This window comes from Xiphophorus couchianus, chromosome 18 (assembly GCF_001444195.1).
Source record: "Xiphophorus couchianus chromosome 18, X_couchianus-1.0, whole genome shotgun sequence".
NCBI lineage: Eukaryota > Metazoa > Chordata > Actinopteri > Cyprinodontiformes > Poeciliidae > Xiphophorus > Xiphophorus couchianus.
Genome location: NC_040245.1, coordinates 14,602,285 through 14,627,912, shown reverse-complemented (window position 1 = coordinate 14,627,912; position 25,628 = coordinate 14,602,285). Strand labels below are relative to the sequence as shown.

Below are 25,628 nucleotides of genomic sequence, written 5' to 3'. Positions count from 1 at the left end.
TGCTTTCAGATTTTAAGATGAGAAATTAGACTCCATTTTGCTTGGTGAGAGACACTGAGGTGGCAGAAATTGGAGACAAGAAGAGTGAGATTTTTACAATCTTCTTCTAAAATATTAGTTTTAGAAGCTTTGGTGTTAATGCTGATTCTATGAATACAGTTAATACATTAAAAAAATTTTTTTTTTGCTGTTTATCCTGATGTTGTACTTCACGCTGTTGGTTGATGGTGTGCTGCTGAGGAAGTTAAACCCTCTCAGGCAGGATAAAGAACATCTCCACACATCAGTTTTCTAGTCTTTCACAAGACTTAAAATTTAACTTCTTCTTATCTCTTGATAAAAAGGCTGTGATTCAAGAACTCACAACTTATAGCTTGTCCATTTATAAGACTGTCCTTCCCAAGCTGTGGGTCTCTGCAGCTCCTCCAGAGTTATCTGGGTCTCCTGACTGAAGCTCTCCTTGCTTAGGTAGATCGCTTTGTCTTAGTTGCTTTGCAATTGTATCATACATGTTCATTTTTAGATTCTGGACTGGACAATTAAATTGCTCTACTTGATTTTATTTAGAGGCTCATTTTACTATCACCTCCCTGTTTTGCACCATCTTGAGTTGTATTATAACATAATGTCCAAATCTGAGAAAACAAATGTTCAGGGCAGCATAACTAAACAAATATGGTATTGTTTTGCTTCCTTGTGTATTGGACATAAAACCCTTTGTATATGTTGCCTTTTTTCACAATAACTTGTAAATGGAAATATTCCCAAACAATAAAGTACGTGAGGGATTTTTGATGAGCAAAGTGGCTTTGCTTATTTCAGAGCCGAGATGCTACTTAATTGCTTGTTTGGGCATTTTTATTCAATATTTCTCTCAGACTCTGTAGTTTATTGTAACAGAAATTACTTCATAAACTTTGTTTTCCCCCTCAACATTTACAACTTATAAAAATATAATTTGGCTTTGGCTTAAGCATATTTTATTGGCATTTGGCCAGGGAGACCCCAGACAACAAATATGCAAACCTAAACTTTTAATCACCTTTTTGAATCAGGGCGAGTTTATTGCTTTGATCTGCACAGCAGCTATTATTGTTTTATATCATCAGTCAGTGCTGATTTCTTGAGACATTTAACTTGAAAAACGCTGGCTTTCAAAATAAATTATTTTCTAGAGAAAATGTACAGTAGAGGGAGAGCACTGAAAAAGTAGAGTCTAAGAGGTGAGGAGTCTAATTATACGGACTCCAGCGGCAGCATCAGTCAGTCGTACGCACAGTAGGCTGTTATTTTTGACAATGAAATCCCTCACTGCACACTCAGACTCACTCGTTATTTAGAGCAAATCCATGCCGCTATTTGAGTGACAAGCTACTAATGACTAATGTAATTTTCATGAATTAAACCTAGAGGAGTCATCTATCTCTAAATCTAATGGGACCATTGGACCAAAGCTCAAAAAGACAAACAATACAACCATAGAACAAGAATAATATTTGCCAGAACTAAGATACTGTAAAAGCCATTTATATGTTCTTGTTTCTTTTTGACTAGATGCATTCATTTGATTAAATATATTTGCAAAACATTTATGTGTGACCCAATGGCTAAAATGTCAGTTTTCATAAGAACACAGATGAATAATTACTATCTGTGTCCACACAGTGTGAAATTAATTTCTGTAGCTGTCAGGACACAAACAAATAAAACAGTAGCATATCACAAAAAAACAGGATTAATTTTTCCTCACTAATGCACAGCGGATTCAGGCAGAAATCAGCTAATAGAGTATAACTAAAACACATCTAGCTGTTTCACCCACTGCCTCTGGATATTAAAGATTTACTCTGCCATCTGCAGGGGAGAAATTCATCTCCATAGGCAGCACAGACGGCACGGCATGCAGTGACTTTCACAGTCCTATTCTCAGTGCATGTGGAAATACGCTTACAGTGCATGCATCACCATGGTATTATCGCCACAATGGTCTGCACAGCACATATCTGCTATATGTGATCTCTGAAACACAAACAAAGGTGCCTCTGTTGACTTCAGAAACCAAATTCTAATTTTCTTTTTCCAAATCAGACAACTCTTTTGAGGTGTGAGCAATAAGCCAGAAAAACAGTAAACACAGGGAGATGAAGACACAATGGACTGACTGAGAGGAGAGTACAGAAGAGGAGATTATTATGATGCAAGATCAGAACCAAATTTGCATATGTTTTGTGATGATTCTAGTAGAGGACACTGACATAGTAACAAAAAGAGGAGTCTGCCATTCCTATGGGAGTAATGCTACCCTCTACGGACACCGAGACTTGGCAGGAGGCTTTTTAATAATAATTAGGTGGTGAAAACAAAGCAACCAAGTAAACAAACAAGAAACTCCACTGAGACTGCCTCTTCCAGGAGACCTTAAGTAAAAATTCAAAGACATGGACACTTTTAAAGAACCAAGATTGCTTTACAAAGCCAGCTTTGAGCTAGTAGGTTGATACAGTTGAGTTCCAATTATCCACTGTCCAACATCAAAAACTAGACCAATCACTGCTTTTAGTAGAGAGTATATTTCCATAGGTAAAATAATTTAACAGTGAGTGTAGCAGAGTAATAGCTGATTGTGTGCAGCTGAAACATTAATTGGAAGGAGCACCTTCAAACTTAAATGGATGAGGAATTGCCTCTGAAATGTCAGTTTTAACAAGAAATCATCCCAAACACACCAGTAAATGAGCAGCATCTGGATCACCAGCTCAAACTTTAGTCCAACAGACAAACTTGTGTTTTTGCAAAAACAAAAAATATAGAGGAATTGTGGAATGTTTTGAGGATGTACTTTCTTTTGTGCTTTTTAGACACCACACACCGTCTGCCTGCAGATAACATAAAACTGAGCTTGTTTCCTCACCATTTTAATCCTCACAGGTTTACAAAGTTAATCTGAGGGATCAATTTCTTGTGGTGTAAAAGTTTATCACTGACCTAAATTAGCTCAAACCCCAGTTGTATCCAGTCATGAACCTGAATGTAGGGGAATGAGCTCAACTTCAAGTGTTGAGTATATATGTATGGAGAAAAAAAAACTCAGGCCTTAAAATAGAGTTTATACTTCTTCCACCTTTAGTAACATTTAGTTTAATTTAGAAAGAAAGGATACATGCACCAGTTTTCACTGGACAGTAACATTTCTACTTGGACATTACAATGAAATTTCAGGAAATACTGGAAACTGCTTTTATCTAAGAACTCTGATATATAAATATCATCAAATGATATTTTGTGTCCAGTATTGTATCTGTTTGTGATGTTCACAGTTTTACTCATTTTTAGCATGATATTCCTTCCTCCTTCTGACTCTTGACCCTTAACTTTGGACACCGCTAGTCTACAAAGTACCTCACCTGTCCTCCAATGACTGCTAGAAATGGATACAACACTCCATAGTTGGATGTTCACCCTGACACAAAATCCTTTATTTACCAATCATTTTACCTGTTTATCTTAATTATTTAATATATATAATATAAATTGATGCCAAATTCTTGGCATCAATAGAATACATACATACATATACATATATATATATATATATATATATATATATATATATATATATATATATCATTGGCAAAGAGAAGTGAAAGTAGCCCAGCTTTCACATATTTTGATATAATCCTTAAAATTTTTCTTGCAAAGTAAATCATTCACTTCATAAGATCACTTCCCATCTATGCAAATAAAAATCATACAAACATACTTATCGTCATCCAAACTAATCAAATGTACTTTTATTTTATATAGTGTTGTTTATGTTTGTTTTGTGGCAACTCATGGAGGAAAAAGCATCTCCTGCAGTCACTGTGCAATTTGTTCAGAATTAGATGCTTGAAACGGGAATCAAACCTAGTTTAAATTTCTGCACAGTATCTTCTAGGAACAAAAAGGAAAATTAACTTTTTTAATTAATATTTTTAGCATCTTGTATTTTAAAATGCAAATAGATTAACCATTTGTTTTGTGTTCTTTAAAACATATACTGATCCAAATTCTTGGCATCAAATAATTCTAACAGAGCAAAACTATGGGGTAATCTTTCTGCCATAATCCAAGAGCACACATTTTCAGTCTGAAAGCAGGATTTAATGTCTTCTGTTCTCAAAACTTTTAATTCTTTTGCTTACATTTTCATTTTGAAAGCAGGAATTCATGTCTTTCTTCTCCTTGCGCTCAGAACTTGCCTCTGCTCAAAGTAAATCTCCGCCTGCAGAACTCTCTGTTCGCTTACAAAACATTTTCTGCTTGCTTTTGGAACAAAAATGCACTGTCACCTGACAACTTTTTAGCCAATAGAATGAAGGTGTTGAACTGGGTGTGTTTGTTTCCTTCTAGCATGTGTGAATGTGTGGTTACTGTCGAGCGTAGCAACCTGCACCACCCACTGGATGTAGGGAGAAACAATGACGTCAGCTTTCTGCTCCATTGTACTCTAAACATCCGCCAGCAGTGTGCTCCTGATCGCTAACAGCTACTGATTTTAGGCAAGAGTTTGTTTATTTAACCACAGAAAATGACTGTCTAAGTTGTTGGGTGCTAAAAGCTGAGAGAAGCTCAGTGGGAATCTGCTGGTTGGCTTTACAAGCAGAAGGTCATCGAGCTGGGAAGTAAATAAACTCAACCAGCCTCATTCAGACAACTTTCAACTTTTAGTTTGATCATGAGAGTACAGTGTTTGCAAGCACTCTGAAAAAGCACATGCAGTTTGATGTGAAAGATTGTAGTGATTTTATGCACAGACACATTTTTCACACAGGTTTTATTTATTCAATGTACACTGACACAGAACTTTGACAGAACCATGCGGATAAGAAAAATGTTTCAGGGTGAAACAAAAAGCTCCTGGGCAGATTTCCTAAGAGCAAGCTTTAGCATCAGCTCAGGAAACAGTCCTGGGTACAGAACAGGAAGGACTAGCATAGGTAAGACTACCAGGATAAGTACAAAAACATAGAGAACGTATCATATATGGAACATGATTGGCAGGACAGAAACCCAAGTCTAACTTTTTTCTCGTATCTATTGATACAGCAGTCAAAATAATAAATTATAGCAATTATAATGACAGGGTAATGAGAATTCACAGACATAGTCATAAGATTAACAGGCTATAGTGTTCCCTTCCCCACCCAAGCCTTTCACAACCCCTTCAGTTTCAACAGGTATGAATTTGTTTACATGCAAATGTCACACCAGCGTCAAAGTGCCACATCGCTTCCACATGGCGACAGATCGACGTAACGCTCACTAGGACTTCTCATCACGCTTCTTCTTCTGGAACTTCCTGAACTGGGACTGGATGGTGACCGCTGCCTTTTCGGTCTCTGGGGCCTCCATATCAATGTCAAAATCCTCTGGGATCTCTCCCTTGGACTCTTCTGGACAGGGGAAAACAGAGTAAATGGTTGAGTGAAGAATTTAGTTATTTTTTGTTTATGAAATTCCTAATAGCAATTCCCAAGTTACTGATCGTAAAGATGGTCAAATGTTTATCTTTTGAGGTCAAACGTCTTAACAATAGCTGAAAGTTGTTTATCTGCTGTGACGACTATGCGGGACCACTGGAAACAGTTTTTTATAAACAATTTACAGCCATAAAGATATAATGTACAGAGCTTTATAAAAACATTTAAATTTGTAAGAATGGCATATCTACTCTAAGAGTGGAGCATAATTGTGAAGTGGAAGGAAAATAAAACTTGGCTTTTGATGGTGTTTTTTACTAGTAAAAAAATCTTTAAAATGAAGGATTTGGCTGCCCTCCTTTTGATCTGATACCACTAAATTAAACCCAGAGTAACTTTAAAAAAGGTTTGGGAACCACTGGAGGAGCAGGATGAAACTGATTCAAGTATCAGACATTAGACACGAGGACTTTAGAAGACGATAACTTGCTCATGCTGACCAAAGGGGGTTGGGTGCCACTTAGCTGATTTTGTCTGAGCCGCAGCTAAATGAGGCTCGGCAGCTAGCATGGATGATACATTGTAAGAGCAAATTCTTGTGTATGACGTTATATTTGTCCATGAACCTGAGCAAGTAGTGAGACTAATGTTAGTCTCATTAGTCTCTTAGTGAGACTAATGTTAGTCTTCACCCAGTGATGGGATGATGACTTGTGCCCCCACTCTTTGGTTCACTTTATTGGATCAGGTGAGTAGAAAATAAAACCTGTAGTGTACATGTCAGAACAGACATAATTTTAAAAGAAGATTTCTTAAAGTAGTGGAGCAGGGCAGATCAGTACTCTGCGAGAGCATGACAAAGTAATGTTGACTTCAGACAGAGACTCTGTCAATAGTGACCGATGCGTTGCAAAATTAACTTGCCAATTGCTGCTGTTGAATCAAACAACAATGCTATTTTTGTGTCTTTGCAGATTAACTTATTATTTCTCAACACAGAATTGTGGGTTTTTGTCTGTTTTATTTTTTTCTCTCTATGCCTAGAAGAAAATATTGATCTGGTGGAGTCTGATCTGTGGACGTTTCTGTAGACAACCACATGACAGGCGAGACCAAAAGCAGAGAGGAGACTAATGTATCGACTGTGCAGCTAATCTGCAGGTTCTCTTGAGGCTGAGTCTGAGTACCTCCCTCTTGCAGCTAAAGGAGGAAGCACTAACTGCTGTGTCAAGGCGAGCTTTGAATCCTGCATTAATTGATATTGAATTTTCCAATGCTCTGATGCCTGCTGTTTTCATCCCTGCGGTTTTAGCTGTTGGGCTGTGCCCTTTGCTGCCACCAGTGTAAAATGCAGTCATGCTGTTAATCTTTATTTGATAAATTGTTGTTTTTTTAACTTCAAAGTTTGTCATAGTTGAGAGCAAAGACAATGGTCAAATTGGCTGTTGTGCTGTGAGAAGCTGAAGTTCTGCTCCAATGTCAAGTCTGTTTTAGTCTCTTTCAAAGTTTCTTCCAGGTTGATCCATCTTTACATCAACCCTCAGTAGCTTCCCCATCCCTTCTTAAAAAAATTAAATATTTTTATATATATATATATATATATATATATATATATATATATATATATAGTGTATACAGTATATATATATTTTTTATTTATTTATATATGCCAGCATGATGATGCCGACACCATGGGGATTCAGTGTAATATTCAGAGTCAGTTTTCTGCGTCTTTGCTGGGTAAATTGTTTTACCTCCTGTTAAACAATGGTTACAGCTAGAAACTAGTGACCAGGCCTGAAATCTTGGTGTAGTGATGGACTCAGACCTGAACATTCAGACACACATAAAGACAATTACAAAGTTGGCCTTCTATCACCTGAACAACATTTCTTGGGTAAAAGGACTAATGTTTTTATTTCCAGTTATAAATGGATAACTTCAACAGTGTCTTCATAGATCTGCTTAAGAAGTCAAGCAGAGTAAATGAAACAGATTTCTACTAGCATAAATTTGTTAAAAACATTTTTTCTGTTTACTTCACAATTATGCACTATCTGGTGTTGGTCTTTGAATAAAATCCCAATAAATTATACTGGTGTTCATAGCAGTATTGTGGCAAAATGCTGAGAAAGGTTAAAGCGATATGAATACTTTTGCAAGGCATTGCATGACTCACTCTGTAAATGGAAAGGTTTCAAGCTGAAATTTTACAAATTAAACATTTGATGCCTAATCAGCCAATGGAAAGAACAGGTTCGGGAAATCATCCCGAACCTGGGAACGCTTTTTACCAGCGTTTATGTTTGTGCTGTGTGTGTTTGTTTAGTTACTGAAAACTAATGAGGTCATTGTTTTGGGATTCAGGCATGAGTCTGCTGACCATTATCTTGATTAAAATCTTTCAGACCTGGGGTAAGATTTCCATCCCTCTTTAAGACTGAGGGCAGAAACTGAATGTGTCAATGATATATGATTCTCAGTTTGAGGATTTGCCTCCTCATCATGCACAAACACAATGAATTATCAGGCCTATTACCTCTGGCAGCACTTTGAGTGTGACTGTCTTAAACAAATGAGTGTGCAATAGCTGCTGCAGAGGTGTCAGAGCAGATCATCGCGTCTGCGCTTTCAGCGGAGGACCAAAATAATTTATTGTGTGTTGTGCCTTTTAGAATTAAAAGCTTAAGGAGATTGACTTCTTTTAAAAAACGATTTGATGGCTCACTGCTAAACTATGTGTTCACAAGTCATGTAATGTGACATCTGTTACTTTTGCTTTGACACGTAATGGCAACAGCAGGGGAGGGGCTTTTAACATATTCATGATATAATTCTAATATTGAACAACCAACGGATAAAATTTGAGGGTCGAGAAATTTAAACATTAACTTCTATTTTGTATTTTGAACACGAGCATTGCCTCCCGGAGGTCCTGATCGTTGGCCAAGACTGAAACCAGACTCAAAGCTAGAGCAGTGGTTCACTCCAGCGCCACTTGTGGCAGAAAGGAGAATAACACAAACCAAAATATGATCAAGCTGCATTCGACTTGTGATGGAAGTCTGAGCGTAGAACAGGAAATGATGTCACAGGTGAGTTGGAAGGATTCCAGTTGATAATTTCTCTTATAATTTCCTTAATTTTGTCAGTTAGAGCACATAAAGAACATGTTCACAAGTTAATATATTACACAAACTGTGTCTCACTAATTTAAAGACATCTACAGCACAGGAGAAGCTAACAATGTATGAGCTAGCTACTTATCAGTCAAATCTTTCCCTGTAACAATTACGACTTCAGGAGGATTCCTATAGTACTTTTGACTAGGAACTTGGAAATTATTTCTGTCTCTGAGCTAATTTATCATATAGTGAACAAATATAAACACAAATATTCCCATTTTCTCGCAGTTTACGTCTATTAGGTACCCATGTACTGAATGGATTCCATTCCATGGCATGGAGATGCAAACAGTATAAATTGGGTGTAACTGTAAATTAAATGCTGTAGATGTTAACTTATGTCTATTGACATAGTATATTTACAAAGGGTTATGTTTGTCTGCTTTCCTGCAGTGCGCCTGTTGGTGTATTTTTGTCTCTAGTTGAATGCCAGTGTGTGTGTGAAAGTGAATTTCATCTGCCCCAAGGCCTTGAAACACCAGAGGGGAGTCCAAGCACAAGGGAAACCACAGTGATCAATACACATACACACATGAGGGGATAGTTGTGCATTGATTGGCACGGTGAGTTTTGTTTTTAGGTCAACTTTCATTGACTTTTGGCAAGAACGTATATGTGTAACCTCCTTGAGGATGGAATAGTAAAACTATAAAAAAGAAACAAGGAAGCGTGGGAGGTTTAACGACCTGGAGAGGGAATATGTGCTTTTAGCTTTCTACAACATTCAAAAGCTTAACACAGAAGTAATTTACTCACAACTTATGACAAAATAAGAATAATTCACTCCAGCAATAATTTGGAACGGCAAGACTAATTAAAAACTGTAAAGAAAATAGGTCATCATCACTTTGGGAGCATGTCCAATGCTAATGAAAAAAGATGACTTTGATCTCTGAGGTGAGCCTATTTGAAATTACGCCTTTGCCTTTTTGAAATGATGTGGGAGGTGGTGTTGATGTAGCACTTTCTACATAGTTCTGTTTATATAGAACAGAACCATATACTTCTCACATGTAGATGTTGATTTTTAAGAAAAAGCTCAGAATTCAGTTGTGTCATTCAACATTGTTAATGTGGGTGCTGTCAGGAAGTGTCCTTGTCTGGTGCATTAAAAAAGTTATCAGTAAGAGACCGGATATGAAAGAGAATTATTTTAGCTTGACACTGTGTCTATGTCTGAGACTGAATTTAATTTAAAACTACTCTCATGCCATTTCCTGCCATGAGTGCCAACATATTAAAAAAAACACGTGGGAATGAAAGGGAAGTCCTGTTACGTCTGTAAAGTACGCGTGTAACCTCATTCTAGAAACTACATGTCTTTCAGGATCTGTGGTGCAGAATTTGTAATGGTTTTCGGTGAGAGAATGGAACACATCATACCTAGAAAATGAGCTACAAGTACATTAATCATCAGGGGGAAAAAGTGAACACCATCAGTTTCATTTTCAGCTTCAAGCATCCTGCATGTGGAGGTAAGTGGAACATCTGCAAAGTATTGTGGAGAGATGATCTTATCACCCAAAACTATGCTAAATAAATGTATGACCTCCTCATACTGTTAAAAATTATCCTGCAATCAGACAATTTATAGTTTTTTAATAACGTGGCATACAAACAGCAGCTCTCTGGTTTTGTCTCAGACTGTTTTGTAAATTTTGCATTTTGTGTTCAGGTAAAGAAAAGCACCAAAGTGAATAAAAACTTTTATCAAATTCCATCAACTTGCTACACATTTGTACTTGTTCAATTATTTTTTACAACAAGCAGTTCTCCTCCCTGCGTTAACCAATCTTCCTATTACTGCTGATATCAGGTAAAAACCTTTGCTGCATCACTGAGAAGCACTGTTGTATGCACTTGTATTTACCCAGTTTAAAATGAGTTCCTATGAATATGGACACATTTGTTTGAAACCGTCCTTGAGCAAGAGAGAGCTTTTCTCTGAAGACTGTGTTGTGCTCAGTGCTCAGAAATGCAGAGTGGGCGAACGTCAATAGCTGAGTTTTTCCCACCTCCCTCACTTTCAGAGTGTGCGCTTTGTGTATCTCTGGGAAAGCACTTTTTGCAGGCTACAAATTAATTTTCAAGGTCACACCACAGAGAAATAATTTGTGTTTATGTGAGCGAACTGCAAGGTACACATCTCCCTATTATTTTTCCGTATTAAGTGATCAGAAAAAGAGACCTGCATTTTGAAGTCAGGGAAAAATTGGTCTCCTGCATCCCAGTGTCTGAACATCTTCTGATAATGTGGATCCAATTAATTGCTGTAGCAAGTTGGTGACTCTTTAATAGGATTCCAACATGGTTAGTTGCAGAATAAGTTCACGCACACTTGCCGTCTTTTCATTCGGCATTGTCCACATTACAATTTCAAGAGTTTTGCTGAATTTTACTGTAATATTTAGGTTCAATTAAAAAAAAAGAAACACTTTCCAAAACATAGGAAGAGGCAGAAGAGGTGGAGGATGTATGGCTCAACAATAAACATGATTTGACTTAGACTTAGACTGACTTTATTGTCATTTTGCATGCACAGGGTGCAACGAAATTTCGTTGCATACGGCTCAGGACAGTGTTTTGAGCTTCCAATGTAGTGAGGTTACTCCAGAATAAAATAAAATACAGTATAAAATATGAATATAAATCTAAATATAAAATATTATATAATATATGTTGGAATGAATGATCATTCCAACATCATTAGAGTTTGTGTCTTGTTGTGGTACGCTGATGGAGTTCCTCTCATCCTACTCTTCATTCTTTTACCCGATTGAGAATTTTTTTCCCTCAGCATGGAGATGGAAAACATAAGAAGGCAACACTACATGTACAGTTTTCCTTTTGAGGAGATCTTATGTTCCCATTTCTACTTTTGTTTTATTTTATTCTTTGTGCTCTGTAGTGCTGTCTTTCTCTTCTGCGTCACAATGACAGGGTCTGTCAATAAATTACAGTAAAAGTGTAAATATGAATCATGTCCAATATTTTGCATTGATCTCCCACAATTACAGTTTACAATACATCAAAACTTTAACAGGTTATAACAGAACACCCCTGCAGAGTACGCCATTATATTGACATGATTAAGCAATCTGACTGTCTTACCTGTGCACAAGTAGTTGTCATACTGTTGATACTGACATGTTCATGGATACATACATTTACTTTTGAGAGAGGGACTGAGGATTTTGAAAAAGAGACTTTTGCAGATAATCCATGGTGTTTTGCTGTTTGTACGAATTGTTTTGAGAAATGCATTTACTGTTTTGCAATTGCCAAAAATTATCAAGAAATGCACCAAAGTCACTGAGGAAAAACTGCAAACGAACTAAAACTCTTGTAGCTGGGAACTCAAAATTGTCCTATTCAATTATTATAGTAAGTTGTTATACCTTGTCCACTTTCCTGCCCTATTGTTATCCTTAGAAGGTCCTGACTATTGGAAACACTGGTTCTGCTTCTGTTCTGCTTACGTCCCTACAGAATGGTGAAGTATTGCTGAGTCAGGGTGGCACATCAAATTACAGTCATGATTTAAGGGAGGTGAAAGCAGAGAGGATATCACTTTTGTCGTTGAAGACTTTATTTGCTTTGCTGTGATAAGTTTAATGACAGTGGCTCAAGAATAAACATGATTTGCAATGCACTTGGCACATGAAGCAGATCTTTATTTCCCCCAGGACCAAACTGACACCGGCTGTCTATCAGTGTGGAGGGAGGTAAGGCAATCACCACAGAGATGTGATCAGAGAAGTTGATGGCCATTAGAACTTTGTCTCCTGGTGCCTGGATTCTCAGAATGAAAATGTAAATTCAGCCGCTGTATTGTGCAGAGACTAGAATGGGTGTTTATGTGGATTTTTACAGATTTCTATGAATATTCAACAGAGGTTTGGCCATTGCACTGTTGCAATGGCCAATAATTTATTGGGATTAAACATGCCAGATGATGTTTAGCAATGTGATCAACTTTAAAGGAGATTTCAGCTTTGGAAACCTGAGCAGTACATAGAAAATGCACAGTAAATGTCAGTGTTTTTGTTGTTATTATTATATTATATAGTTACTCATTCTCAAAGCAATCTCTTTATTTTACTTATCAGGTGTTTAGGGATACTTCTTTACTATATATTAATTTACTCATTTGGTTTGTTTTGCTAGGGATTATTTTTGAAATAATTGATTACATGGATATGAATTAACATTTACTTATGTGTTGTTGTTGATCTATATTTTCGGACATAGAATGGTTTAGAAAAATGGACATATAGATGGTGGAAGTGGAAGCTGACACATGAGACTTCATGGCATGTGAAAAGGTTAAAGTTTATGGATTGTTTCCCATCATGAGAGGAGAACTGGATGCAGAAGATAATGCATTGTTCTGTGTTTTTTCCAGAACTGAAGAGACCACCATCAAAACATATGTATAAACAAGGGAAGAAGGATGACTAGGGAGAGCATCTCTGTGTTAGTTAGAAGTTTGATGACTTACGTACTGTACCTCATTGTGTTCTTCTTGATCAAGCAAAGCTTTGAAACGAACATTCGTGAGTTTGCCTCTGACTGGATTCTGCCTTGAAGGCTTCTTTAATAATAATTTTCCTAACAGGTTTCATTAAGTGTACATAAAAATTATTCAAGAAAGATTGGTAATTGGTGATCACCGAAGCATTTGGCTCAAGAAAAACAACAGCAGAACTCAGAGCTACAGTGACAGTAAGAGCATTTCCTCAAATACTATGGGAGTCAAAGCTTCTGGATGGGAAATTCCTCATTAATGCTGCATATTTACTAAACACTTTTATGTCCAGAGGTGTTACGATAAGCTTAAGTATTCATCAGCTCTCAGTGACCATTTCATCTGTGAATTTGATCACACATGCATGTCCTCAATTCTACCTAAAAATCACATGACATCTCAAAGTCTCATAACACAGTGAGTGGATCTGACAGGAAGTCCTGAGGTATGGTTGTGTTTGTGTGCATTTCAGCCCCAGGTACCGTCATTTGTTATGAGTCTATTGAAGCCTGGACCAGAGGCATATGAGCTGTGACCTATAGTCTACTTAGTGCTACTTTGGTTCTTCTCTTTGTTTTGTTTCCACTGTTTTAAGGCATACCATTGTTCATTTTTTTGTTTTTAAAGAAAAAAAGAATCTAAAAAGTTTCAGTATGTGTCTTTCTTTTTACCTTTTCCCCCAGAGGTCTTGTTGTTGCCAGCAGCAGGCCCGGATCCTTGTCGCTGCAACATAAAACAAGAGATGGGTTACAACAGAACATTCCTATCCATTATACTTTAAAACACATCAAAATGTATTCCTTAAGCTGCTGTCACTCTGCTTCCTGTCTCGCCTTGAGTGTTAGTGAATTAGAAAACATGCCACGAGGGTTAATTAAAGGCAAATTTGCAAAATAAAGTCCTGTTGTATTTGCAATATGTTTGATGCTTTTTATGTGCTTCTCTACTGAGCTGTGTATGTGTACTGGGATCATGTTTTGCTGCATCTGTACATTACAGGACGTTACAGTCTAGGAAAGAAGAATGGCCTCTTAAGAAAGTAGTACAAGTAAGTTTGATTTTCAGTTTCAAGCATCCTGCATGCTGAAGTGAGGAAACCATTTCGAAAGCATGTGATGTGTGGGATTAAATAAAATTATTGGGTTATTGTTGAATATATTAGCTGCAATTGTGGGTCATTTGACAGTAGAAAGTACAGCACAGTAACCAGGAATGACCAGAGATTTTGTCCCTGGCGCTGACCTGGCACTGTCACACTACCAAACTTATAAGAGCACTGACATAAACAAATAACTTTATTACTTCTTAATTGCCACAGAGCAGAATCACAAGCAACATTCATGCTTTTATGACCACCTTTCATTGTATTGTTGATATTTTTGGAGTGCATTTATGCAACACAGCTGGTGTTAGATGAATGTATTGAGTGCTGAAGAAGAGGTTAAGATGTTGCAAAATGCTGTCTGGAGGTCAAAGCCCAGTAATCTGTGTGGTTATGAGTTTGTGTGTGTGAGGATTTATGCAGCTTATAAAGGCCTGTAACTACATGGTCACAAGATATTGAATACACTCATTAAAATTCCATCTACATCATAAGATAATGGGCTGTAAAATGGACCGCTGGTTATGAACAGGAAAACCACAGAATGTGGTGCAGCCTGAAGGACATAGTCAGCTATGGTGTGTACTCATTTCCTCCATAAATATACAGCTGTGATGCGATATAATTGTACATATTCCCTGTTACCAGATATAATCATTATGTTTATATTCTAAAGCCACAGCATTTATCTAAATGTCAACTACCATTGTTCGATGGCCATTTATTTACCCCAGCGCATTACCTGCGTTCCAAGCTTTCTTGCTCTGGATTTTGTTTAATAAACTGCAAATGGGAACGGATCTCCAGAGAAATAACACAGACCAGATGTGTAAATCTATCCAGTACTTTTTTTTTTTTTAGAAAGTGTGCAATGTGATTTTAGTCAGTACGCATTTAAAACGAAAGTACAGCAGTAAGCACAAAAAGGCTGGAAAGGTGAAATATCTACACTCTGACACCTAAAATATTAATATACTATATTACTATCATAAATAGTTTTGTCTTAGGTGATGAATATCCCTTGTTTGTAAATATTTACACATCTACTTAAATAATAGTAAAGCATTTGATATATTTGTTCAGATGTTTTGGATTTTGAAAGATTACATTAGCACAATAGTCATAAAAACAAAATGTATTACAGAAAGGAGTGCTAGACAATGTGAGCAGCTTAAAACTACATTTAATTATTCAGCTTTTAGTATAAAGCACAGAGAAGACATGAATCTAATTATGAAAGTATAAAAGCATTGAAGCATGAAAGGAACAGGCTGGGAAAAAGTGAAAAAAAGTAATTTTTTTCAAACCACAGAGCAAACATTAGTATGCATGAGAAGCTATATGCTACAGTACAAAAAGACTGGCTTACACAAGTTTACAGTTCAACATTTAGCTGTTTTTCTAGTGAACACAATAAGTCTTGATCAGCACTGCAAGGACTGCAAGTGTAGAAAAGGAAAGTCTTCAAGTCATATGAAAAAAAGGAAATCCAGAGATGCAATGATTTCTCAAATCACTAAAATAATTCTATTTAAAAAAATCCTCCAGGCAAAATTGCTTTGTCTCATTTCTTTATTTCATTTCAACTTTATTCTGTTCAACTAATTTATTCTCTTCTTTGCTCTCTTCACACGGTCATGTGTTTCACAGAGGACAGTTACTGTAGTTGTACAACATACGGTAATTTAACCAAATATCAAAAGTGTGTGTTGAATGGAATTAGACAGAATTTAGCAGCTGGAAGGTTCGAAATCCCTTTTTTAAAACCATAAACTCACCACACACCGGCTCTGGCAAGGATTGGTAACAACTCTTTTGGGTGTGGACTGTTGTGCTGAATAAAGAAGACTTAAAGCTAACTAATTTTCAGCATAAGTAATGTCTTTAAAATTTAAAGGTTTATCATCAAGATGGCGCCGGCGCAGCTGGCTACCTGCAGACGCAGCTCCCGTCGTGTGTGTTTGTGTATATTTGCTGTAACCGATTAAGGATCCGTGCTTGAAGAACCCATGGATCATCAGTTGGGCTTTCCACAATGGCTGGATGTGGTTCTGTCGATGTTCTCCGCGTTCTTCTGCTACTTTTTATACTCTTGGTTGCGGAGAACCTCGCCGAGCGGAGTAGCGGCATTGTTTGCTCGCGTGAATGGCTGATTGCGCTGTGTGGGCCTCTGCTGCTGCCCGGAGACGGGCCTGTGGTCCCGGAGGAGTTACGGAGGAGACGACGGGGCTGCGGGTCTGGAGCTAAATGGAGGTAGAAGAGGAGACGGTGCAGGCCAGCGATACCGCCGATTATTGTGGGGAACGTGAGGTCTTTGGGAAATAGGACAGACGAACTCACGGCGCTGGTTAGGACCCAGAAGGAGTACTGGGAGTGCAGTATCTCTGCTTCAAGGAAACCTGGCTGCACTCGCTTATTCCAGACTACAACATGGAGGTCCCTGGATTTTCCTTGGTGCGGGGAACAGGGACTATTCCAAGAGTCGGAAGAAGAGGGGCGGCGGGATTGCACTTTATGTGAGTGAGAGGTGGTGTAATCCCGGTCATGTTAACGGGAAGGAACAGATTTGTAGCCCGGACATTGAACTTCTGGCTGTGGGAATGCGGCCGTATTATTTACCGAGGGAGTTTACGTCCGCCATTTTGATCGCTGTTTACATTCCCCCCCATCAGCTGATGCAGCGGTGGCCTGTGACGTCATCAGCTTTGCCACAGCCAAACTCCAGACTCAACACCCAGACGTTGTTATTGTGTCTTGTCTCTTGTCTTGTCTTGTCTTTATGCTGCAACTGCGAAGTAATTTCCCTGCTAGGATGAATAAAGTACTTCTATTCTATTCTATTCTATTGTATTCTATTTTATTATATGTTCTTCTCGGTGATGCGTTTTAAAAATTAGATTTAAAATGACATTTTTCAGACTAATTTACATCAGAATGATGAAAGCTGTTGTCTAATGTGGCAGACTCTTTGTGCAACCATTGTAACGAGATTTCAGTTTGGATGCAGTTGTGCTGGAAAAATTGTGTGTGCTTTAAAAATTAAGTCAGAATTATCTGAGTCCCTTAATCGTGAACATGTTTTATTACCAGATGGTAGATAATTTTTAGCTTCAGTTTATGTACACAGCCTGGATGAGAGCTTTCTATTGAGAAGGAGGGAGAAGACAGCAGAGAAGGATTATTACAACCCTTTGCAGCTAAGATGTAGAATAATGAAGAGCTCCGGTGGGAAGATGAATGGCCAGAATTATTTCTTTGACTACATTCTCTGCTCTGGTGAAAGAAATAAAAAATAAAATTAAGGATGGAGGGAGAGTTTGCTGGACTAATGATGGTTTGCTTCCTGCCCTGTGTTTTTCTGTGTTGATTGTGACTGTGTGTTCTTAAAAATTACTGAGACAGAACACATGGCACAGGCATTACAGCACACCTGTCAAGTTTTGGATTTGAGAGTACAGGAAATGTCGCCGTCCGGGGGCGGGAAAAATAAGGTAAGAGCATGGGCAGGGGGCTGGAGAAGCACCGCGGGAATGGGGGTAAAGAATGGTAGTTTCCTGGCCAAAATGGGAGAAAATGGGAGACTGGACAGGTATGGCACAGTATCAAAAAAGTTTGAGCCATAAAATCCCAGTAAAATCCATTGTTGATTTTAATATGAAAAAAAACATGAGCAAGTTAAAGGAGTATGAATACTATTTTAAGCCCCATATAAAAGAAACAAAATTGCAGAAAATTTGAACATTTAATTTCAGCCAAAAAATGTGAAAATCTGACCGTTTCCGACACACCTTTTCAAATGTTGACAAAGGCTGCCACTTGTATAAAAAAAAAATCATAGATGAATTTCCTAATAAAATTAATGTATGTATATCTTCAGATTACAGCACCATCTGACTAAATCCATCTGTCCCACATAACATGCCGTACCAGTGTCTTTTTTGGCCAATTGTTACGCTCACCACCTAGTCAGAAAAAAAATCAGAAAAGAACCACTGTACAATATTGTACTTAATTCAATTACACCTTTTTATTACAAACCCAGGAGGAGGCAGCGGTAACAAGGCACAGTGAAAGAGAGACAGGAAATTGTTTCATTTAGCTCGCGTATATCTGTCTACCTCCTGGGGGATTTAGCTCCAGTAACTTTCATCACAACCCTCTCACAGCTATTCACTTCCTTGTTCAAAGGTTTCCAATTTGGTCGTGTCAGAAGGGTTTTGCATGCTTTAATGGTAGAGGAGTCGAGAAGGCATCATGTTATGTGTCTTCTTTTCTGAGCTTCTCTCTCTGCATTATTAATCCAATGCTTTCAATGAATTTCAAACAGTACGAGCTACGCTTTGATGCTGCATGTGGAGAGGCATGTGTGGCAAGAGAGTATGAGGCATGCTTGTTAGCTCAGAGCACAACACACTCACTTCTCTTAAAAAGAAGCATCTAAACTGGGGCGGCTCTTTGATGCACTTCTGAGTTTCTGAAAACTCATCACTCAAACTGTGTGAAAATGCCGTATATGCATGCAACGCAGCAGAGGATGTTTACTTGCCGTGCTCATCAGAATGATACCGGATAGTTTTTTTTGTATGTTTGTCAGTAGTCTGAAGGGGGACAACTTATCACATTTCTCTGTGGCGTGTCATATTACAGTAACTCTGCTGAGCTTCCCTCCTGACAGCTTTCAGCTTTTGTATTGTTTCCACAACTTCTAATCCAAGTTAAGACAGAAATCGAGTCTTTCCAGCAGTCCTCTCTAATGCCCATGAAATTAACTGCAGAGGCCATGGTAGTTGCTCCTTCACAAAGCACCGATTTGTTTCCCAAAAGACCTGATGTGGTACAAGCAACACAAAAGCAGTCCAACCTTGCTCCACTGCACCAGCAGCACCTGCATGTCTGGAGCCCTGCAGCTCATTTGCATTCATGTTTGCTTGAAGACCTTTAATATTGATGTAACATTGCAGCTTTGTTGAGCAAGATTAATTGCAAAGACTGGATAGCTGCTGCTTATTTTTATGTAATAGAAGCCTTTTGATGGATCCATAATGGGATTTACAAACATGGACAACTTGATTTAAATTATACATTTAAAGCCAGATGTTTTCATACACCATATAAAAAGATACTTAAGCATCATCTCCTATTTGACAAATGCCAGCGGCACTAGTGATAGAAAGTTTTTACAAAATTATTTTAAAGTCAGAGCCAAAGATTTCCTTTAATTTACTTAGTAACTGATGGATTTGGATTCATGGGTTAAACCAGATGTTATTATTTCACATGCTTCTTTTTAAAGTTTGTTTAAGAAACGAGCCATTTCTAACCATAGGACTGGTGTAACTAAGTCAAGTTTGTCTCTCAAAGTTCACCATTACAACAATCTTTTTTTCTTTAAGTTAAAATGTTTCAACGTCTCCATTTTGGTATTTTAATTTGTTGCCGTTTTAATTGTTGGTGTTCTTGTAATAAGTTATATTTATCACTAAAAACATAAAAAAATTACTTGACTGAATTTTGCTAATTTTGAACTGCTGAGATATTTGAGTGACCCATCATTGGATCTTAAAAGATGGAGGGCAGGATGCTTGGCAGTACTGTGTCATATAGATCAGCATAGCACCTGCCTTCTGCTTTGTGGAAACAGCCTAATGCAGTCAAATTCAATTCAACTTCTGACACTTTTTGGTAAAAACTGATTCTTCTGAGTAAGCGCAGCTTAAACTGAGTCATTTCATTTTCTCCAGTCCCTTCTCATGAGGAAGCAAGTTGCTGCATTGGAAAGCTGATTGCATTAAATCATTAACTTTACAAAAATTTCTTACATTGACCAGACATGTGGTATCAGAAAGATAGAGAAGAGCCAGGAACAAAATGAGTTTCCACCTACAGCAACCAATAATGAACAACGTGATAAAAAATCTGATTCGGATATAAACTTTATTTATGCAGATGAGCTATTCTGAGACTCAATGTCTCATTCTAACCTCCAACCATTCAATACATTTCCAGAAAGAAATCACAGGGTTTAAAACGGCATGCTCTGCTCATACCGAGCCCGGTTCTGCTGGAGGTTCCCTCCTGCTAAAGGGTAGTTTTTCTTTCTCTCTACTGTCACTACACGCAGGCTGTCTATGAGGAATTGCTGCAAAGTCAACAACACAATGCTAGTGATTGTGTACAGTTGCCACATGATCATCCATGAGAAATGAATGCTTTTGTATTGTTTCCTTGGATAGAAAACTTTTCCACCAATTTGAATAATTATCTGTACTTGACTGTCTGTGTGACGACTCTGACCATTGGTTGAGCTTCTCCAGGAGCAGATCTCTTGGAGTGAAGCAGTCATACTAATTGGAAACACCTGACTTCGTTCTTCTCCTCTATATGAAGACTGAGCTGCTGAGCTGCGCTTAGGTGGATAATAAGTCTATTTCTCCCTTCTCTTCATGTGTTTGTCCTCCTGGAGTTTGCTTGGTTCAGTTTGGATTTGCCTAGTTTGTTAAATTTAATAATTTTTCCAATGACTCATTCAATTGAACTTTTTTGTTGTTTTCTATAAAATAAACATTTAAAAATGATCATTTTGTCTCCATTTTCTTCTTTTTTGTCACAATCCCTGAGCCAGGTTGTGACAGATAACTAGGTTCAATTTGAATGTTTGTGTGGTTGGGTGGAAATGACTTTCATAAAATGCCTTGAGATTACATGTGTTGTGAATTGATGCTATATAAATAATCTGAACTGAACAAATATGTGTGCTTGTGGCGTTTTTTGGAACTCTTTGCTTGTTAACTTCTAAAAGCTTACAGGAGCAAATACATAATGAGTAATAAATTAGCAGTTATGAGCATCTGACACTCTATTACACGTATTAATCTCTCCTGAGATGATGTTACTGTAGATGTCAGCTCTCAAGCCATGATAATCATGTTGTACTCAGAAGCAGGGGAGGGGTTAAACAGGTTATATCCATCCATCCATCCATCCATCCATTTTCTGTTCACCCTTGTCCCTAATGGGGTCGGGAGGGTTGCTGGTGCCCACCTCCAGCTACGTTCCGGGCGAGAGGCGGGGTACACCCTGGACAGGTCGCCAGTCTGTCGCAGTAAACAGGTTATAATTTGTCTTAAATTCAAGGTGTGCCCTGGGGTCCTTTGGTTTATAGAGAAAATGCTCTGCTCAGCACAGAGGTGATGAGGAGCTATCAGCCTCCCGGGTGGAGAGGAAAGCGGCCCAGCTACTGCTGAGCAGCTATGCAGCTGAGCCGAGTGTAAATTGCAATAACAGTGGCTCGATTACTGAGGGGGTAAGGGACCGTAGCCTTGCTGTGCGGATAAACAAAAACATGCTCACACAAGTGAAGAAGTCAGTACAGCTATATACACAACCTAACACTGTTTGGAGGATGAAAAAATCGCCAAAGTCAAAAACTGAAACAATGATTATATGAACCTGAAGGAGAAAATTGAGAGCAAAGATACCAGCTCTAGCTCCTTTTAATCATTAACAGACTCAGAGGTATACAAGGTCAGTAGGCCATGTTTTTTGTGTGCGTTTAGAAACGACCACTGTGGCGTCCTGCCTGTGGCTGCTGCACAATTGATTCTTCTGGGCTTTCAGCTGGAATACCATAAGGAGAAGCTATAAAGAAACAAACATAAAGCAGAGATAATAGTCGCACAAACACAAACTCCCTCAAAACAAGCAGAGCAATGAAACTGTGGATTCAGTATGCATTCCACATCACAGAAGTTTTATACACCGTGTTCCAAATTATTATGCAAATTGGATTTAAGTGTCATAAAGATTAAATTTTTTGTTGTGCTATTAAATTTGAAGATGGTATTGTGTGTCAGGGCTCTTTGAATCACTATAATTCATTTCAGAGAGCTGGGTTGATTAGTTTTTCTGGTGAGCTCAATTAAAGGAAATCTACTTAAGAAGGATGTTCCACATTATTAAGCAGGCCACAGGTTTCAAGCAATATGGGAAAGAGAAAGGATCTCTGCTGAAGAAAATCATCAGATAGTGTAGTGCCGTATGACAAGGTATGAAAACATTAGATATCCAATGAAAACTGAAGCGTTATTGTACTGTGAAGAGATTTGTGGCTGATTCAGAACAAAGATGGGTTTGTACAGATAAAGGCATAATGAGGAAGGTTTCTGTTAGACAAATTCATCTGATTAAGAGAACAGCTGTTAAAATGCCCTGACAAAGCAGCAAACAGTTATTTGAAGCTGCTGGTGCCTCTGGAACCTCAAGGTGGAGGATCCTCCAGAGGCTTGTGGTGCATGAAGCTATTCAGCCACCACTAACCAGAGCTCACAAGCAGAAACGGTCGCAGTGGGCCCAGCCGTACATGAAGATTAATTTTCAAACAGACTTGTTCACAGATGACTGCTGTGCAACCCTGGATGGTCCAGAAGGACACAGTAGTGGATTGGTGGTGGATGGCCACCACATCCCAACACGGCTGTGACGCCAGCAAGGAGGTGGTGGAGTCATTTTTTGGGCCGAAATAATGGGGAGAGAATCATTGGTCAAACCCTTCAGAGTCCCTGAAGGTGTGAAAATGACCTCAGCAAAGTATATGGACTTTCTGACTGGTCACTTTCTTTCATGGTTCAAAAAGAAGAGACGTACCTTCAGTAGCAAAATCATCTTCATGCATGACAATGCACCATCTCATGCTGCAAGGAATACCACTGTGTCATTGGCTGCTATGGGCATGAAAGGGGAGAAACTCATGGTGTGGTCACCATCCTTCTCTGACCTCAACCCTATTGAGAACCTTTGGAGTTTCCTCAAGCAGAAGATCTGAGGGTGTAATGCAGTTCATATCAGAACAGCAGCTCTGGGAAGGTATTCTGACCTCCTGCAAAGAAATTCAAGCAGAAACTTTCCACAAACTCACAAGTTCAATGGATGTAAGAATTGTGCAGGTGATATCAAAGAAGGGTCCAATGTTAACATGTAACTTGGTCTGTTAAAATGTTTTTGATTGAAATAGCTTTTGATTTTAGTACATGTGACCACTTAATGCTGCACATTCAAAGAATGAACATTTGCAGTTCTTTATAATCCATAAAATGTTTAGAAAATCTGCTCTACATAATAATTTGGAACAGTGCATTTTGAGTTTTTTATTTTTGAAAAAAATACTGTTCTCATGGGGAGCTTTGTTCAGTAAAATTTGATCTATACTGTAATAGTTCATGATTGGAAAATTATACTGACCATCATTTGCATTGACCATTTAAGAAAATCTGAGAAAATATCACTTGCATAATAATTTATAACACGGTGTATGTATTAGTGTAAAGCAGGCATGTCCAAAGTCCGGCCTGGGGGCCAATCACGGCCCGCAGTCAGATTTCATACGGCCCGCAGCTTCGGTCTTATAATGTATTATTTATGGCCCGCCTGCACCGTGAAACAGAATAAATAAATCATAAAACTTGAAACTGTAATTCCTCCTTTCACCAAATGGTGGCAGCACCACTTTAATACTATCAGTCTGCCTCCGTGCAGCGAACCGCTCTCCACTCATTTCTGCCACTGCAAAGAAAACGAGGAAAGTTTACAGTGAGGGCCGCCGCTTTCAAGAGAGATGGGAATTACAATACTTCTTCACTGAAAATCAAGGCAATTGTGCTTGTCTAATTTGTGAGACGGTTGCCTTGTTTAAGGATTTCAACGTAAAGAGACACTACCAGACTAAACATGCTAACACATACAACAAGCTAACAGGAAGTGACCGTGCTGAAAAACTGAAGCAGCTCCAAGCTGCACTGGCATCACAACAGCGATTTCTTTGGGCCTGTGAGTCAAAAGAAAATACCACCAAAGCAAGCTACGATGTTAATGTTAATAGCTAAACATGGCAAACCTTTTACTGAAGGTACATTTATCAAAGACTGTTATGAAAATGGTGGAGAACATTTTGCCCTGAGAAGAAGCAAGAATTTGAGAAAAATGTTTGCCTGGCAGTAACAGTGTGGCACTGAGAGTTGAGGACATGAAACTGAGTGTTTTGAACGGTAACGTCTGTCACTATCAGCAGTGAAGAGCCAAACGAACATTTATGCACTTGGATTTATGGCACTTATTTTTATTAAACTCTTGAGTAAGATTTGGTTATGAACCTGTAGATGTGATACAAACTATTACTTTCTGAAAGATATTGTAAATGACAAGAGCAAAATTCACTTGTTTTAAGATTTAATAATAACAGACAACTTTGCATTACTTTAACTCCTGTTTAAAATGTTTTTGAGGCAAAGATATTTTTAAACTCATGTAAATTTAAGGTATTTTATACAGTTTGTTCAATGTTATCTGACTCTCCAGATATGAAAGAAAAGCAGAATTTGGGTTTTTAGAGTTGTTCTCATTTGCCTGAGTGGCTTATATTTGTTTGTTTTTTTTGTCATTTGAAAAATAAAGATAATTGTGACAATGAAAATTGTTTTATAACAGTGTGTGAAACTTTTGTAGTTAAAAAATGTCCGAACAAACTATTGGCCCCCGGGCATCTTCACTTGATCAAATCTGGCCCTCTTTGCAAAAAGTTTGGACACCCCTGGTGTAAAGAGAGGGAAAAGAGCGAGGACATTTTCTTTGAGAAGCCACACAAATTCCTTCTGCAGAAAGAACCGTCTTTATTCTCTTATATCTAAGCCAGAATTTATTTCATCGTTTTCCACCTAACTTTTCAGCGTGTGATTTGGACAAAAAGAAACTTATTAAACTCCCAGTTGGTAGGATGGAGAGGATTAATACGTGTTCTATTCCCCAAAAACCTAAAATGGGGTCAAATGTGATCTTTATTAGATTTAAATAAAACAGATCCAGACTAATATGGACCCCTAATGTGTTTATCCTGCAATTTTCACTGCTGTAATGCTGCGACTCATGAAGAGAGTTTAGAGTTTAATGGAGCAAATAAATCTTCGTTTTATCAAATTTGCTTATTGGCTGTCATGTGGACAGAAGACTGATGCAGCTTTAATGCCATCTATAATACATGAACAGTCAGCGGCCGATTACCACAGCTTGGAATGGAAACAGTCTTTCAGTCCAAATCTGCCCAGCAACAGTGAACACTATTAGCTTCTGGCAAAAAGAAATGAGCATTTTCATGCTGTGCTGTAAGTTGAGTTCACTAAAACAGAGAAATAACTGTATCTCCCCTGTTGAGATCTACAAAAAAATTAACAAGTGTTGCAATAATAAAGATATTAATGTAATTTAAATCAATATTTGTAAGAATGGACAATATTGCCGAAAAACTTTCACGATATAAACATTTCATATCAGTCAATATGGACAATTGTTGATATAAATAGTTA

At 38.0% G+C, this 25,628-nt stretch overlaps 1 protein-coding gene across 2 annotated transcripts in view; it reads right to left on the bottom strand.

Annotated features, from left to right (window-relative positions):
• Positions 1–4,798: 4,798 nt before the first annotated feature.
• pcp4b (Purkinje cell protein 4b) overlaps positions 4,799–25,628 on the bottom strand; it is a 42,242-nt gene continuing 21,412 nt past the window's right edge. The window contains exons 1-2 of one of the 2 annotated variants that reach the window (XM_027999646.1): positions 13,847–13,907; positions 4,799–5,435 (exon numbers count right to left, since the gene is read on the bottom strand). In XM_027999646.1, the coding sequence (XP_027855447.1) occupies positions 5,305–5,435; positions 13,847–13,907 (192 nt within the window). In that variant the 3' untranslated portion in view covers positions 4,799–5,304. Of the gene's footprint in view, positions 5,436–13,846; positions 13,908–25,628 lie in introns of those variants that run through there. The other variant, XR_003593216.1, reaches the window with a different exon arrangement.